This window comes from Xiphophorus hellerii, chromosome 1, assembly GCF_003331165.1.
Source record: "Xiphophorus hellerii strain 12219 chromosome 1, Xiphophorus_hellerii-4.1, whole genome shotgun sequence".
Taxonomy (NCBI): Eukaryota; Metazoa; Chordata; class Actinopteri; order Cyprinodontiformes; family Poeciliidae; genus Xiphophorus; species Xiphophorus hellerii.
In genome coordinates this window covers 16,219,646-16,236,441 of record NC_045672.1, presented here as the reverse complement: position 1 = coordinate 16,236,441, position 16,796 = coordinate 16,219,646, and the positions used below count along the sequence as shown (strand labels likewise).

Here is a 16,796-nt window from a genome sequence, read left to right as displayed (position 1 = left end):
GAGGAAAATTTGAATTATCTTCTCTAAGTTACAGCAGAAGGAGAAGTGGAAGTCACAGGATTATGGGTCTGAGATGTTGAAATGATGTGGCCACTCATGTAAGAAAAGGTTGAAGTCAGCTCGTAACTGGGTCATGTCGCTCAAGTGAAACCTCTGGCCTTGGCAGAACTTCATAACATTTAGTCAACAAACAGAAACATATATTTTTAGCTGTGGGAAGCTTGACATTGAACTGGCAATTACTGCTATTCGTATAATAGGACAATGCAGCTATTATAAAGGAAACTATATTGTCTATTCTTTACATGGACTGAAACCCCCTTTTGAAACAGCAGCTTGATTTTTCTTTGAAAGACGCCATCTAGTGGGCACACACTTGTCTACCGAAGCTGCCTCGGTTCGAAAGTTAATTTTCAACCGATTTATCTATAAAATGTTCAAGAGCTGCAAAAGACACCTGCTATGATCCCACGGGTTGTTGTATTATTTACAAAAAACTCATCAGAATTTCAAAAGAACATGTCATGAGTTGCAAGCACTGAATGCTAACAACTCAACACGTTCATTTGGTCAACATGTTGAGTTTCATTTTGACCACAACAGAAAACAAATCATATGACACATAGCTTTAAAAGCAACTTTTCCAAAGGCCATATATAAGGGAAATTACCTGTTCATGCTTTAAAGCATGAGCTTCATGAGTAATTGAGCTGACAATCCTGCCAGTGTTAGAAACAGCTTGGCTCGATACCAGGAAATTATTATTGTACAATTGTGATGAGGATATCCTAATACATTATCATCAATCTTTTAATTCTTCTTTGTAGTTAAGATGCTTCCAAAACTTTGGCATGCACAGCATCTCTAACACTGTGATTTGCCATTCTTCCATCCTGGTGTGCAGCAACACTTGAGAAAGGGAGGTATGAACTAGTCTATGGTCCACAGAGCTGGTGAAAACTCTAGCACTGTGTCTGTCATATCACTGAAAGGAGTTTTAAATTACAGGGAAATTTGAGTGGTTGTGAAATTATAATTTCTTAAAACATTTATATGTGTTGATTCTGGTAATCGACCCATACCTTGTATTAGGTGTGGTTTACCTTTAGAGGCAAATACTTCATCCAACAAAGCTGCACATAAATGCTGCAGCAATGAAATATATTGTGCAGCACTAGTGTAACCATACACATACCAGTGTGACCACTGCAGTTATATTGAACAACAAATTAAAAGCATTTCCTACGGGAACATTTAAATATTTATATTTAATCTGCTTAGTTCATGGAGGAAACCAAAATCATCTTATTGCTCAATAGAATATATCACAGTGTAAAGTTCAAGAGAATTGAAACAGGTGCCTGTTCACATGCACACGGTAACTGTTGAAACATTTTGCTGAACAAAATGGTATTTTCAACCATTTCTACAACTCACGTGTCTTTTAACAAGGCAGGACTGAGAATGTCTCACTGAACAACAATACCCCCCTTCTATGAACGAACCAATAAACAAAGGCACAGAAAAGATCAGCATGTATACATTTTTAATAATTTTTCAAAATCCAATTTCTCATACTTGTTCTCACACATAAAAATAGCTATTATTTTTACATTTTCTGTCTTTGATGGCATTTCCAAATGTTCCCATGAAGTTATCTAATTTGACGTGGCAACGCACTCCTTCGTCACAAGGGGGCAATATTACATTACACACATTGATCAATGCAACGACTTGCAGTAAACACTCATCACGTCCAACAAGGCGCTGAAAGTTTGGTTTGTAGATTTACAATTTAAAAAAATATCCTAGATATTTTTATTTTATGTTTTCATAACAATATTTCCTTAAAACGACAAAATTAAGCAACAACAAACAAATATTTAGTGGTAAATATCCCCACTGGCACATTAAAGACTGGTGGTTATTAACTTATTGGCATCTCATGTGCGAGACTCATTTATTTCCTCTTTCTGACAGCTAACCATTCCCATCCAAAAGGCAAACATCTAAAACATCTCAATGGTTGAAATAGCAGATAGTGGTGGTAACAGAGTTAAAATGTAGGAATAACATATCAGTAAGACATGCCTGACAAAAAACCAATCAAATCTGACCCATGTCCAGAAGAGATATCTAGAAAAAAAAATAACAAGGTTGGTAAACATACATTAAATAAAAAGCAATTTTGCTTTTCAGCTGATGCCAAATGATGTTAAGATGTTGTGCTGAAGACACATTAGCTTGCGTCCCATTTGCAAGTTCAAGTAAAACATGAAAGACTCATGTAAGATTGAATTCCAGAGCAGTAGCCATTTCCCTAAATTTCAAGATTAAAAATATATTTCATAAATGGACTCCAGAGCTTCACGTCACTTTTATTCCAAAGGGAACAAAGGATGTTGTCAATAACGCCTGATGAAATTTATACCTTTTAATAATAATCATGTCAAATTGCCTTTATTACAACACACACGCACACACAAAAAGAAACAAGCACAAGATTGATGTCAGTTGGTTATTTATTGTTTCCAAAAATAGTCTCTGAAACTAAGATTTACAAAAGCGCCCATAAATCTTAACAGCTGTTGGAGTTCTTGTGTAAAAACCGACGACTGTCAGACCTCCTGGTGGCACCAGAGGACTGAACGCCGAAACCTCGACGGGAGTTTGAACTGTCCACCACTGAGGAAAATGAACCCCACACACTCCCACAACTTCATTACTGAAATGACAAGTCTCGAGATGCGAGTAGAAACTGTGATCTAGGCAGCCTGCTGTAGACTCCTAGAAAGATTACGCAATGAACCAGAGCACAAACCTAATTGAGCGTAATGTAAATGCTGGAATTAAGCTTTATTTGTCAGCAACACAATCTAATTAAAAAAATGTGTATGTCAATCATGTTGTGCAAAAGTTACCGCTCCTTTCAAAGGCATGGTTTCAACTGTACCACCAATGATTCTCTGAATGGTGTGACTTTGCTCTCGTCAACTGGAGAGCTGCTGGGACAAAATATATATATATATATATATATAAATCTATATATTTTCTTCACCGTTAGGGAAGTTGAGTCAATGGGAGTTTTTCTGGTGTAAATATGTCTTCCAGGGACCAATGAGGCAGATAATTAGCTAAGGTTTTTTTTTTAAAAGCAGATGTGTGAATGGAAATTCATGAACGTAAAAGGAAGTTTGTCTAGAATAAATGAGACTCGGTGCCATGTTTTAGAGTTAAGGAGTGACAGGATTCTGGAGCAGCTTCCTCCCAGACTGACATCAGAGGCATTCACAGCAGCTATACGCCCTCGAGTCCCTCAGACAGCCGGGACAGAAAGAATCGTGACGTCTGTTCTTTGGGTTCATCGGGTTCCTGCCACCGTTTATTGAAATTTACTCGGCAGCTTCGGTCTCCATCGCCTGTCCTGTCGCATTCTCTACGGTTTTTGAAGCCTGTTGTAACAGAAATAAAATAAAAATTGAGGAAAGAGTTAGAAAAGATGTTAAAAAAAGAAAAAAAAAACAAAAAAAACAGGAAAGTCACCTTCTTTTTCTTCTTCTTCTGAGCCTTGCGGCTGGCCGAGCTCTGAAGCAAAACCTTTAAGAACAAAACACTTATGAGGTGAAGGACAACATATGTCTGGACACACGAGTGTTTATGAAGAAGTCTAACCTTCAGCTCTGGGTCCTCCACGTCGTGCTTAGACTGGTAGAGCTCGGGCTCAAAGAGGCTGCTGGTGATCCGCAGAGGTCCGTTGGCCATGAGCAGAACGGTGAACTTGAACTGGGCCACAAATTCCCCTGAGAAAAGATGGGAGTGAAAATGTGAAGATGGTGATGAAAAGTGCGTGTGTGTGTGTGTGGTGTGGGCAGCATGAAGACACAGTCACAAGGTCTCTGGACACTTCAGACTTTGATTTTCAAAATGTCTTTTTAAATTACAAATACGAAAGTTCACATAACAGAGATATTTCTTTAGCCTTAATACATCAAAATGCTTTAGGAGGCAGATTCATCAACCGACAGTGACTTGCAGCAGAAAACCAGAGGAAAGCTAAATTACTCCACCAGTTTGTGGCAATGCACAAACTCAAATCTGTTTGAATATTAGAATCTTCTGTTTTTGCAAATCAAAACGACATGCAACATCTCTTGCGTGTTGACGAGTACATTTTTTCAGAACAACTTGGTGACATTTGCATGACTCTTCACCCGCGTCCCTCATCGTCCCACTTGCCTTCCTTCTCGTACAGCACGGCGAACGGCTGCAACAGCTCATGCTTGGCACACTCCACCACACCCAGCCTGGCCTTGGCTTCGTCCTCAAATGCTCTGAGGACGTAAAAAAAGTAGCGAAAAAGGAAAAAAGGCGTCGGTGGAAGGCGAGTGAAAATGACTGGCTAAGATGAAGAGAGCCGACGTTACCTCAAAGTGAAAGGCATCGTGTCGAATCGTCTCTCCATCTCGCTGAAGAACGTGCGGGACGTTTTCATCTTCAACCCGTAGACCTTATTGGGGTCTCGCTTGTAAACTGTGGTCCGCTGGCCTCCGTCCTTTGCCTGCAATGTTAAACGAGAAAGCAGTTCTTTAATTTTCAAGTATTGTAAAGATAAAAAAAAATCTGGTTACACCACAGTTACCTTTCCCTCCCCAGTGCTGATCAGCACATCCACAGCGTAGACCTCGTGCACTTCGAACTCCGCCTTCTCATGATCCTTTCTGTAAACACGCACACATACACACACTCATTTGGCAGCGATGGGACAAAACAACCGAGTGGGCAGCGGTTCGCTGAGAAAGCTCACCTCTGCTGGTCCGTTGGGTTCTGAATGATGGTTTTCTCGCCATCGATCAAATGCTGTTTAAGCTGATGAGACAGCATGCCTGCAGACGATGAAGGAAGGACTTTAGTCTCAAACCTGTGCTAAGCAGATCGTCCGTTTAAAAAAACAAACAAAATAAATAAAACAAGCACACACCCTCAACTGCAGAGCACTTGAATGACTTGGCGATTTTGTTCCAGGCTTCTGTGACCTGTGTGTTCTGAAGGAGAAGGAAGTGTTAGCGGAGCCGCGACCCATGATCCTTCAGGTTTAATCAGGGCATTCAGACACCAAATGTTCTCATTTTAAGGCTACAAACTTCAATGAACTTTACTGGGATTTTTTCCCCCTCATAGACCATCACAAGGTAGAGCTTAATAAATTAGCTTTTAATCTAATGTTTTAAACATTTTTTTTTTTACAATTGCAAACCAGAAAGATGGATCATACATTTGAATTCACCCCTGAACTCTTGACACTTCCAAATAACATCTGGTGCAACCAATTCTCTTCAGTCAATTTGTTTAGTCACAGTGAGATAAACTGAAAATTAAGGTTTTTGATTACATGCAGAGATCATATGTATGGAAGGTGGAATCGTCACTGAAAAGGTCAGAACACAATTGGGCTGAAGCAACTAATCAAATTTATTGTGATGAATCGATTATCGAAAACAATCATTAACGAATTTAGTTTTCCAGTAATCGCTAAGTGGAGTATACAGACTCTGAAACATGCCATTTGCTAAAAAACAAAAAAAAAGCTACACACTCAGAGCAATAACTAAAACAAAACTTGACAAAACATATACATTTTGTGCATGCATCCTTTGCTACTAATGATCAAGTGTACAAAGAAACGCCATGCTGTGGCATTTTAGGAAAACAATTTTTTTCTTATTTCAAAGAGGAATTGAATTACTTTAAGCCAATTACTCATCAATAATCGATAGAATACTCGATTACTAAAATAATCGTCAGCTGCAGCCCTACAACACACCATTCCCTGTGAGAGACATGGCGGTGGCAGCATTATGCTTTGAGGATGCTTTTCTTCAGCTGCTGATCAGCCGTAATGGGAAGATGGAGCTAAGTAAGGTGATATCCTGAATAAAAAACCTGTTGGTGTGTTCATTGTCCAATAACTGCAAACATGCAGTCAGAGCTACAATCCAGTGGTTTACATAAAAGCAATCTCATGGGTTAAAACATTTTGTTAACAAGCCAAAAGGTTTTAAATCCCTAAAGGAGTGAGTACATCCAAAAGACTTGCAGTCGTAATTCCAGAGAACTCACAGCAATCACCGGACTGAATACAAAAGCATGCCAGTTTTGTTTGTGGTAGTCATGGAGCAAAAACAAGTTCAAGGAGCATGGCTACTTTTGCACGCCAGTATATAGGAAAAGGAAACAGCGTTACCTGGTTTCCTGGCTTGACGAGCCGGAGAGCAGCTTCTGCACACAGGTGAGCTGCTTTGATGACATCAGCTTTCCGCCCTGTTACAGGGTTGTCCTGAGGACGGCACAGGGGCCAAGTTAAAAAATTATTGCTTAGCTGGCGATGCTGCAACAGTGCATGCATGATATGGCTCAGTGGTGCTAACCCACCTTGGTTGCCCCAACAACGAAGCTATGAGCCACATTTGAGATGAAGCCATCAACATGCACCCCGAGGTCACTGGACACAGAAAACAAGACGACACAAGGTAAGGAGAGCCACCACTGCCAACAGTTTCCTCTTTGGTAGCGTGGACTGGCACAACAATGGCAGCTTACATCTTCACAAGGTCCCCATCTTTCAGGATTACATCAGGGTCACTTTTCAGAGGGGAGAAGTGACATACGCAGTTGTTGACCGACACACAGGTGGGGAACGCGATGCCTGAGGGAGACAGAACGCGAACGACGAAGGCGAGACTGAAACACTGACTGAAGGAAATCTGAAGGTGGAAAAAACAAAAAAAAGCATTTACCTTTCTTCATGTCTTTCTCCCTTTTGAAGATTTTACCGGTTTCTGCTGCGATGAATTCATCTCCTTTTTGACAGAGGCTGAGCACTGAGACTCCAGGCGCAGCGGCCTCGGCTACTTTCTTCAGAGCCTCTGCAGGACAAAATGAAAGGGAGATGAATAAAGAATACAAAGCCTAAAACACAGCTTATCAGACAAATACAGTGCTATGAGCAAGTACTCAGACCCTTATTTTTTTTACATTTTGTCATGTTACACGAAAAGACAAAAACATAGACATCATCTGTATTTAGCACTTCTGAAATCGGAACTTTGTCGGACCGCCTTTTACTGTGTTTCATCCGACACACATGGCCTACACAGCCACGAAGGCAAAAAAAAAAACAACTGTCCTGTTAAAAAAATTTTAATAACTGGTTGACTCTTGCAAATCCCAAATACAAAGCGCAACAAGGAGAAACAGTGAACAAGTTCAAGCAGAATACTTTTGCAAGGCACTGCATCACTCGTGTACTTAAATCAAATGTAATATTTTAGGGAAATCAGGCAGGATTAATAAAGCTCAGTTAAAATATTGCATGTCTAACGTTTTCAAAATACATAACAGATGGCTGGAGGTTTAGGTTTCTGACGTGATCCGACACCGTCCTTTTGGTTCTCATCTCATTTTCGTAAAATTACATTTGCAAACAAGCCAACACTGTCCAGATTGGCTGGCAGCTGCATTTAAGGCCAAAACAACACAACACAACCAGTACATTAGCTGCTTTATACAAGTCACAAAACCCCCGAGAAGGACATGCTTTCTGTGAGAAAGATCATAACTGCAGCCAATCCAAACTTCCTGACTGGACTACAGTTTAGGATTGGAGATAAAAGCAAATAATTTAAATATTTTTGGGATTTTACCTGGATGCCGTCTGAGCTATAATGCTCAGCAGGACAGGAGACAATTTTTTTTTTTAAATTACCTATACATTATTATTATTTTTACTACTAATAATACAAATAATAATTATTATTGTTATTATTTTAGCAGGTTCAGATTTTCTGCTGATTAGCTGCTTGCAAATGGAAACAAGTGACTCCAATGATTTCAAGTTTAAATTTTATTTGGATGGCAAGATTACAACTAAAATTAGGTCATAACAATCTGGATTTTAATTAAGTCAAAAACAACATAGATTAGATGTTTTATATCATGTTATTACTTTAATTGATCTTTTATTACTTAAGATAAGTGTGTTTGTGTGTAATTTAGCTTCAAAGAACGACTCCTAAATATATAACACTAATGAACATTCTTTTAATAAGTGGCATTTAAATGTAATCTGTATGCATTTGAATTTTGAGCAAGTTTACATTTAAATTCCTGCTACATTAAATTCCTACTACACTGGGTTCCCATTGTTAACTGGTAGTTTAGCAGTATCAGCTAGCTGCTAGCCAGTTAGCTCCGCTACAGAGCTAGCAGCCGAGCTCATAGAGCGAGATTCATTTTAAAAGACCTCAAATGACTAAGTGATACTATCTGCATTCATGTTTTAAGACCAGCGCTGTTTTGTGTCCGTTACAAGCACTGACTGAGCACTGATCATAACACAGCCCTGTTCCTTGTTGCGGCACATGGCACTGCTGCTTTGCCTGGATAGCGGACACTGCTAACTAACGTCACACGGGCACTTATGAACTGATCTGTATAAAGCAGTTTTTTCCTCTTACGGTTCGCGATCTCTGCTCCCATCTTGTACTTGGTGACCACCAGGTCTTCGGCGATGGTCTGTTCTGGTGTCTCCTCATCTCCAGACATGTTGGCAGTGTGCAGACCTCGAACTTAGAATAACTTTTTCTCTTTCTCCCCGGCGGTTGTCAGTCAGTCAGCCAGGCACTGAACGGACCACGCTGCTTCCGCGCCGCTGCACGCAATGCACCGGTGTTGAGCGAGAAAAAGCGCCCCCGGTCAGGGAAGCACCTTCTGACCGACGATAGTCGTTTTCACTGAACGTCATCTAAAGAAAATCAACTGTAGCAAAAAAACGAAATTCTCTTAAGCACATAATTGATGCTATTTTCTATTTTTCGATAAATATATATGTGCATGGACATTTTCCCAATCACAGTTACCGCTACGAAATAACACAATTAAATAGCAGCACTCTCCGAAAAATAAATATTGTAATTGAAGCAACATAAAGTACGGAAGAGGATTAGGGCCACAGGAAAAAAAAAAAAAAAGAATTCTGAGATTAAAGTCAGAATTATTTATTTTATTTTTTCGGTGGCCCTAATCCTCTTCCGTAATAAAGAGATGTTCATTGCATGATTTTCAACAAAATCTCACAGCCAAGGAATTTCGCTGTGAGAAATTCGTTCTCACAGCGACCAATGCGGCTTCAAGAATAGGGACGCTTTTTGCGGCACAACACCGGTCTTGTTGCTCCGCTCGACTTCAGCTAACACGAGATCTCGCCCGCTGTCAAAGACTCACTCTGAAGTCAAGATAGTTCAAGTCTATTTTGAGGCGTCACATTCCAAACTACTGTGGCCCAGGAGGTAACAAAAAAAGATCTCTACAATTGACGCCGAGAACTCGCTTCTTTGAGTTCAATGTCGGAAAATTTTAAATGATAATAAAATATCCCAAATTAACCAACTTGAATCCGTAATAAAAATGTGATTAAAGATGAAGGAAGAAAAAAGAAGAATCCATTGTGTATTCTGTTTAGTCGCTGTAAGTGGTGTCTTTGATTAGTGTCTTGTGTTTTAGAGACCAAGCTACACTCTATATTCAGTTCGGCATGTCATCTTATTTAAAGACAAAAACAAATAAAATCTAGTAAAATACATTAAATATTATTACAATCATTTTACTGAAGATATATTTTTTACAAGTACATAGTACATAAGTAGAATTTTACGGTGGCCGACAGGTGCAAATGCGCAGCAAAAGAGAAAACATGCAAACAAACAAAAAACACGCGCACAAATTAAATGCGGCAAGCAAAAAGCGAATAAAATGCAGCAAACAAAAAGAGAGACGCAAACAAAAAAGAAGACACCCCCGAATGAAATGCAGCAAACAAAAAGTGAGACGCAAACAAAAAAGAAGACACCCCCGAATGAAATGCAGCAAACAAAAAGTGAGACGCAAACAAAAAAGAAGACACCCCCGAATGAAATGCAGCAAACAAAAAGTGAGACGCAAACAAAAAAGAAGACACCCCCGAATGAAATGCAGCAAACAAAAAGTGTTGAAAACGGAAGTGCTCCAGACCACTAGGGGGAGTCAAAGAAAATAGTATTCATTTCTATGGGACCAGATGCAAGATTCAGAGAAAGAAATTTGAAAGAAAGTAAAGGTACGTATTACTATATTTCTTTTCAGATACGCCGTCTTTTATAATATTATAGAATAACAGAATAATTTATGGGTAGCGTGATAGACTTTGTGTCAGTCATATCAAAATAGTTCCTGTTTTCCCAGCAACAACATACGCATCTCCTATGAGGGGCCGTTTAGGACAAAATTTACGTTTTGTCTCTCACACACTACCAAAAACTCTCGCATACTCCAAAAAAGTAGCCACGCACACTCCAAAAAATTACGTTTTGTCTCTCACACACTACCAAAAACTCTCGCATACTCCAAAAAAGTAGCCACGCACACTCCAAAAAATTACGTTTTGTCTCTCACACACTACCAAAAACTCTCGCATACTCCAAAAAAATAGCCTCGCACACTCCAAAAAATTACGTTTTGTCCCTCACACACTACCAAAAACTCACGCATACTCCAAAAAAATAGCCTCGCATACTCAAAAAATTACGTTTTGTCTCTCACACACTACCAAAAACTCTCGCATACTCAAAAAAATTACATTTTGTCTCTCACACACTACCAAAAACTCACGCATACTCAAAAAAATAGCCACGCACACTCAAAAATTACTCACGCACATTCAAAAAATACTCAAATTGCGTATACACACACTACTAAAATGTCACACACACACACACAAACGTTAACTTTCTCGCTCACATACACTACTATCAGCTCGCTCACATACACACAAACGTTAACTTTCTCGCACACATACACTGCTACCAGCTCGCGCACATACACACAAACGTTAACTTTCTCGCACACATACACTGTACTAACAGCTCGCACATTCACAAACGTTAACTTTCTCGCTCACATACACTACTACCAGCTCGCGCACATACACACAAACGTTAACTTTCTCGCACACATACACTGCTAACAGCTCGCACACACACAGACGTTTATCTCTCACATACACAAGACTAAAGTTGAACACACACACAGTACTAAGACTCGTTTTATGTATGTGTGAGAGCGAGACTTTTTATGAATGTGTGAGAGCGACACTCTTTATGAATGTGTGAGAGCGAGACTCTTTATGAATGTGTGAGAGCGAGACTCTTTTTGAATGTGTGAGAGCGAGACTCTTTTTGAATGTGTGAGAGCGACACTCTTTTTGAATGTGTGAGAGTTGTCACGGAAGAGGCGGGGCATAATTTTTGGATCAAACTGCGCATGCGTAGATCCTAAACTATAAGTTTCGATTGTTGACTCACTGTATGTTCTATTACTTAGTATATTTGTGCTTTTAAATATATATAGAACGTTTAACTTTCTTGTAGATTAAATGTGCTATAGAAATAAATGAATCTGATTGATTGATTAAAAATAGCAAAATTGCTGTAGTACAATCTGTCCACTGGGAATTTTGCTATTTTTAATCAATCAATCAGATTCATTTATTTCTATAGCACATTTAATCTACAAGAAAGTTAAACGTTCTATATATATTTAAAAGCACAAATATACTAAGTAATAGAACATACAGTGAGTCAACAATCGAAACTTATAGTTTAGGATCTACGCATGCGCAGTTTGATCCAAAAATTATGCCCCGCCTCTTCCGTGACAACTCTCACACATTCAAAAAGAGTGTCGCTCTCACACATTCATAAAAAGTCTCGCTCTCACACATACATAAAACGAGTCTTAGTACTGTGTGTGTGTTCAACTTTAGTCTTGTGTATGTGAGAGATAAACGTCTGTGTGTGTGCGAGCTGTTAGCAGTGTATGTGTGCGAGAAAGTTAACGTTTGTGTGTATGTGCGCGAGCTGGTAGTAGTGTATGTGAGCGAGAAAGTTAACGTTTGTGAATGTGCGAGCTGTTAGTACAGTGTATGTGAGCGAGCTGATAGTAGTGTATGTGAGCGAGAAAGTTAACGTTTGTGTGTGTGTGTGTGACATTTTAGTAGTGTGTGTATACGCAATTTGAGTATTTTTTGAATGTGCGTGAGTAATTTTTGAGTGTGCGTGGCTATTTTTTTGAGTATGCGTGAGTTTTTGGTAGTGTGTGAGAGACAAAATGTAATTTTTTTGAGTATGCGAGAGTTTTTGGTAGTGTGTGAGAGACAAAACGTAATTTTTTGGAGTGTGCGAGGCTATTTTTTTGGAGTATGCGAGAGTTTTTGGTAGTGTGTGAGAGACAAAACGTAATTTTTTGGAGTGTGCGTGGCTACTTTTTTGGAGTATGCGAGAGTTTTTGGTAGTGTGTGAGAGACAAAACGTAAATTTTGTCCTAAACGGCCCCTCATAATCTCCCTCCTCCCCGTATTGTTTATGTTTCTGTCGCCGCAGATAACTGTCACATGTAAAGGGCGGTCGCTCCCCAAGACGTACATAGGGATTATATTAAATTACAAAAGAAAATAGCAACGCACAGTGATTTGGATAAGTAAGTTTAATATGGTCTACTGGATTTGAATTAGCAACGCGTTTGATGTCGCACATATTCATGAAGTACTTTTGGTTTAACAAGCCACACTTTTTTTAGATATATATCCCAGCTGTTTATCTCAATAAATATGGTTTTATTCTATTTTTTTTTATATTTTTTAAAATGATCATGCCTAACTGCACATAGTTTTGTAGAGTAGACTATTTATAAGCTACTTTTAATAACAGCACAGAACTTTTGCCCTTACTGTACTGTATGTTACTCAGTTTTTACACAGATTCTATTTTGGTGTGAACTTAATTGTTTGAATTGTGTAACATTTTTACTGTGCCAACTTAATTTCCCTGGTGTTGGGCAGTAAAAAGATATTATTATGTTTTTGTGCTATATACAACTTAATTTTATAGTGTAACATTTGAAATGGATGAATCAGAAGCTCAACATTTAAAGTATAACAGTTGATGTCTGCTTACATTATATTTAACTTTGTAGGTCAACATATATTTAAATATTTTCATGACATAGAAACTAGTCCTATTACTTTCTGCTGATATAATTATCTTATAATTTTGGTTTATTGTAGATCTCAGTTCTGGATGGATCTCATGAACGATTTCAAGGAAAGACATCTCTTCAATGGAAGTCATGACCACACATGCCTTGTGCGGTTTGTCTTCATGGATATGCTACAGAGAGATCTTAATGAATGCAAGGACAGGTGGAATAAACATACCATAAGACCTGTTAAACAATCTTGCTGTCCATCTGGTAAACCAGATGTGATGTATCATCTACCTCACAGGTAATTTTTTGTTGTTTTTGTCTTCAACATCTGGTTAATTTAAAACCTCTTTGGGAACTCTAAAAAATAATTTGCCAAAACAAAAATAATGAACAATGTGTTAACAGTATGTCACTTTTTATTCTAACAATTTCAGATGACAATTTCTAAAATGTAAATTTAAATACAATTAATCATTTAGACAGGTTACAACAATAGTCACAGCAGTAACAGTTTAGTGAAGAAATGTAAATATAACTAAATGTTTACTGTGCTTCTTCTATTCCTAGGTTTGGTGGAACATACTGTGGTTTCCCAGTCTCCCAGGAGCAATTGGGACAGTTTGTGACAGAGACTAACAACATTCAATGTGGAGATGAACACCTTCAGGCACATTTTGAGAACCTCCAGAGACAGTGTGGCCTAGCACATCCACAGAGTTGGGAATCATGTGTCGAAAACTATATCAAACTGAAAAACATGGCGGACTTATAAACAAACAAGAATCCAAATTTGAAGGTCGCACACAAACACTAAACAGTGTCATAACTGAACAGGTTTGACAAGTTAAATAGTTAGCATTTTGTTTTGTTGTTATGCATTTGACCTTAATAAAGCCCAAACCCAGGGGAGTTTTGAATCCCAAAGTCCATGTCTTCTTTAAACTGATGATACGTCTTGGACATTGGTATTTTGATAGTGTTGGAGCAGGTGCTACTGACAGGAAAACGAGAAGTGGCCTGAAAGATCAGTTTTGGTGGTGGCAGAATTGAAGATGGAGGTAGTGTGTTCAAGCCGGTGGCAAACATCAGGATGTCCTGGAGAGAGAGACCCGTTTTTTGTTCTAGAAAAGAAGCAATGAGTTTATGTATCAGATATTACAATAACACCAGAATATAGCAATAAATCTTAAAGTCCACCTTCTGTGTCAAGGAGAAAGTCTCTCCAGAATCCTAGCACTCTTGTTTCCTCATGTCGTCTGCTGCTACCCTTTTCACTGAGCTGAACCTCAAATATTTCCTCCAATATTTTGGATGTCAGCTGTTCCACTCTTGCACACATAAATGGCCTGAAGACGGAAGCATGCTGCTCCAAAGCATTCTGGAAGTTCAGTGTTGAAAGGCCATCCTTGAATCTATAAAAAGTTTGAAACAGAAATCACCTTAATTATTATCAAAAGAGCTGATATTTTTCAGTAACACAAAGAACATTAATATGTCTAATCTTTTTTTATTATTTTTATTTAGCATAGGTAATATTGCTGATGCACTGTACACAGTGAATTAACCTACAGTAACGTTAATTTTCTCCAGCTAAGCCGTCCAATCAATAAGGCTCCTACTTATTTGGCTGCTGGGTGCTGTTGATTGATTGATTGATTCTTGCACTATTGTACATTTGCTTGTATTAACTGCAACAAAATAGTAACTAAATTAGCATAGTTATTTTTTAAGTTAAGGAAGAGAAACATTACCTTTGAATAGAGAAATGGTTGCGGTAAATGATGTACCAATCAATGAACTCCTTTACAATTTTCAATTTGTCATCAACAGTCACAGGGAACTGCAAGCAACCAGCAGTTTGCAAGATGCTTGCATGTCTTTCAACTGACTGGTGTAGTTCAGTCAATGTACCTGCACTGGATATCTATGGTAGAGAACAATAACCAAAAACATAAATTAATATTTATGAAATCATTACTGATATAAATTTGTTATAAAAGTATTACTGATTGCACTTTAAAAATTAGGTAAGTTTATGTTATTAAAGTTATTTGAACACAGTAAGTCTTCTATTACTATGAACCACACAGTTTTGTTCGTTGATATTAACCAAAGGAAAATGGTTACTATCATTTCAACAACCAGTGAAAAGAAATATACTATAAATGTGTACTATAAATAATAAATTTTCTTTTGCAAGGCTAAATTTTGCAATTAATAAAATGTACGTTTGTACATCAATCTTTACAAAAGGGAGGTGGTTTTGTAAAGAGGAAAATCCTTTGGCTTCCTTAGATAAAATATATGACATCATAGCTAGAATTAATCATGCACAGAATTCTGGATATAGGAGGAAATTTTGCCATTTTAACTATAAGACTATAGCAAAATTGATCTTCAAACTATTTGGAATGTAGATCAAAAGCACTTACAGCTTTTTGCAAATTCCTCAACAGGGCAAATGTAAAGCGTAATTCTTTGGTAAGGCTTTCCAATTGCCTCCTTGTACTTTTGCACTGTGAAAGGAATGTCTGTTCCTGGGATGTTCTTAACCTCCCTTGCATCAGGATACAACAAGACATGGGCACAATCTCTCAGGTCTATATTGAAATCCTTTTGCTTCTTTACAGCAGCAGCAAGCACTTGTTCCGATGCCCACTCAGGGTGAATCTCAACTGGAAGTAACTTCCCTCTCACTGTCTTAAGGGAATCTCCCTGCATCCTCATAAGCCCAACATTAATCTGGGGAGAGACAAAATTTAATCAATCAAATTAAATTATTTGATGAAGTATGTAATTTCCAGTTTGTGTTTGCACTAAATTAAAGGCATACCTTCAGTTTATTTCCCTTCTGTGTTTTGTTCTGATGCTTCTTGGTAAAAAATTTCTTTCTTTCCCTCTCTTTTATAGCTCTAAAGTTCATGAAACACTCTACACCTGAAATTCGTAATAAAAAAATACACGATTGGCACTTTAGTTATAATTTAAATGCATTAATTATTAATTGCAGGTACGATCAATACTGCAATGATCGTACCTGCATCTACAGATGGTTTAAAATGCTAACACTTAAGCATGCTGAAATAAATAACCCATGCTTCGGTTTACCTGTGCTGGTGCTTGGTTGAACATCGGGAGTTGCAGTGGTAGTGTTCCTCTCATCTTGGGCTTTGTTTGCATGATCTTGGACAAATTTTATGTTTCTGCCACATTGACAACAAAAGTCTGCAGAATTTATGGCGGCAGTTCCACAAAATGGACAGTACATCTGAAAGAAAATTTGTTTTTTAACGTCAGGAAATAAATACATTAAAAGTGGAGACATTGCCTACTAAAACGCTGAAATGAGTCATTCTCAAAAAAGATATTTAATTATACGAGTGTGTAATTTATTTATTTTTTCTTGCGGTATGATTAGCATAATTGCTTTGCTAATTCGGGCAAGCATCTACGAGACCGAGCCCAGAACGGTATGACTGACACAAAGTCTATCACGCTACCCATAAATTATTCTGTTATTCTATAATATTATAAAAGACGGCGTATCTGAAAAGAAATATAGTAATACGTACCTTTACTTTCTTTCAAATTTCTTTCTCTGAATCTTGCATCTGGTCCCATAGAAATGAATACTATTTTCTTTGACTCCCCCTAGTGGTCTGGAGCACTTCCGTTTTCAACACTTTTTGTTTGCTGCATTTCATTCGGGGGTGTCTTCTTTT

General features: G+C 38.1%; 1 protein-coding gene and 2 long non-coding RNA genes across 4 annotated transcripts; 1 reads left to right on the top strand and 2 right to left on the bottom strand.

Moving 5' to 3' along the window:
* Positions 1 to 2,504: 2,504 nt before the first annotated feature.
* pa2g4b (proliferation-associated 2G4, b) lies at positions 2,505 to 8,728 on the bottom strand. Its single transcript, XM_032574743.1, has 13 exons — positions 8,514 to 8,728; positions 6,795 to 6,923; positions 6,598 to 6,703; positions 6,430 to 6,499; positions 6,242 to 6,334; positions 4,979 to 5,042; positions 4,805 to 4,883; positions 4,640 to 4,718; positions 4,425 to 4,558; positions 4,237 to 4,331; positions 3,673 to 3,800; positions 3,544 to 3,597; positions 2,505 to 3,452 (listed from the first exon to the last, which is right to left on the bottom strand). The coding sequence occupies exons 1-13, from the start codon at positions 8,599 to 8,601 to the stop codon at positions 3,393 to 3,395; spliced, it is 1,179 nt and encodes a 392-aa protein (XP_032430634.1). The 5' UTR covers positions 8,602 to 8,728; the 3' UTR covers positions 2,505 to 3,392.
* Positions 8,729 to 13,184: 4,456 nt separating this feature from the next.
* Positions 13,185 to 13,991, top strand: LOC116722147 (uncharacterized). The gene is made up of 2 exons (XR_004339725.1): positions 13,185 to 13,372; positions 13,642 to 13,991. It is a non-coding gene; the product is annotated as an uncharacterized LOC116722147 (long non-coding RNA).
* Positions 13,484 to 16,697, bottom strand: LOC116722081 (uncharacterized). 2 transcript variants are annotated; one of them, XR_004339713.1, is made up of 7 exons: positions 16,647 to 16,697; positions 16,183 to 16,342; positions 15,908 to 16,011; positions 15,507 to 15,816; positions 14,826 to 14,998; positions 14,272 to 14,486; positions 13,484 to 14,195 (listed from the first exon to the last, which is right to left on the bottom strand). It is a non-coding gene; the product is annotated as an uncharacterized LOC116722081 (long non-coding RNA). The 2 variants fall into 2 exon arrangements; XR_004339711.1 differs by lacking the exon at positions 16,647 to 16,697 and having other exon boundaries at positions 13,485 to 14,195; positions 16,183 to 16,469.
* Between the last annotated feature and the right edge of the window lie 99 nt (positions 16,698 to 16,796).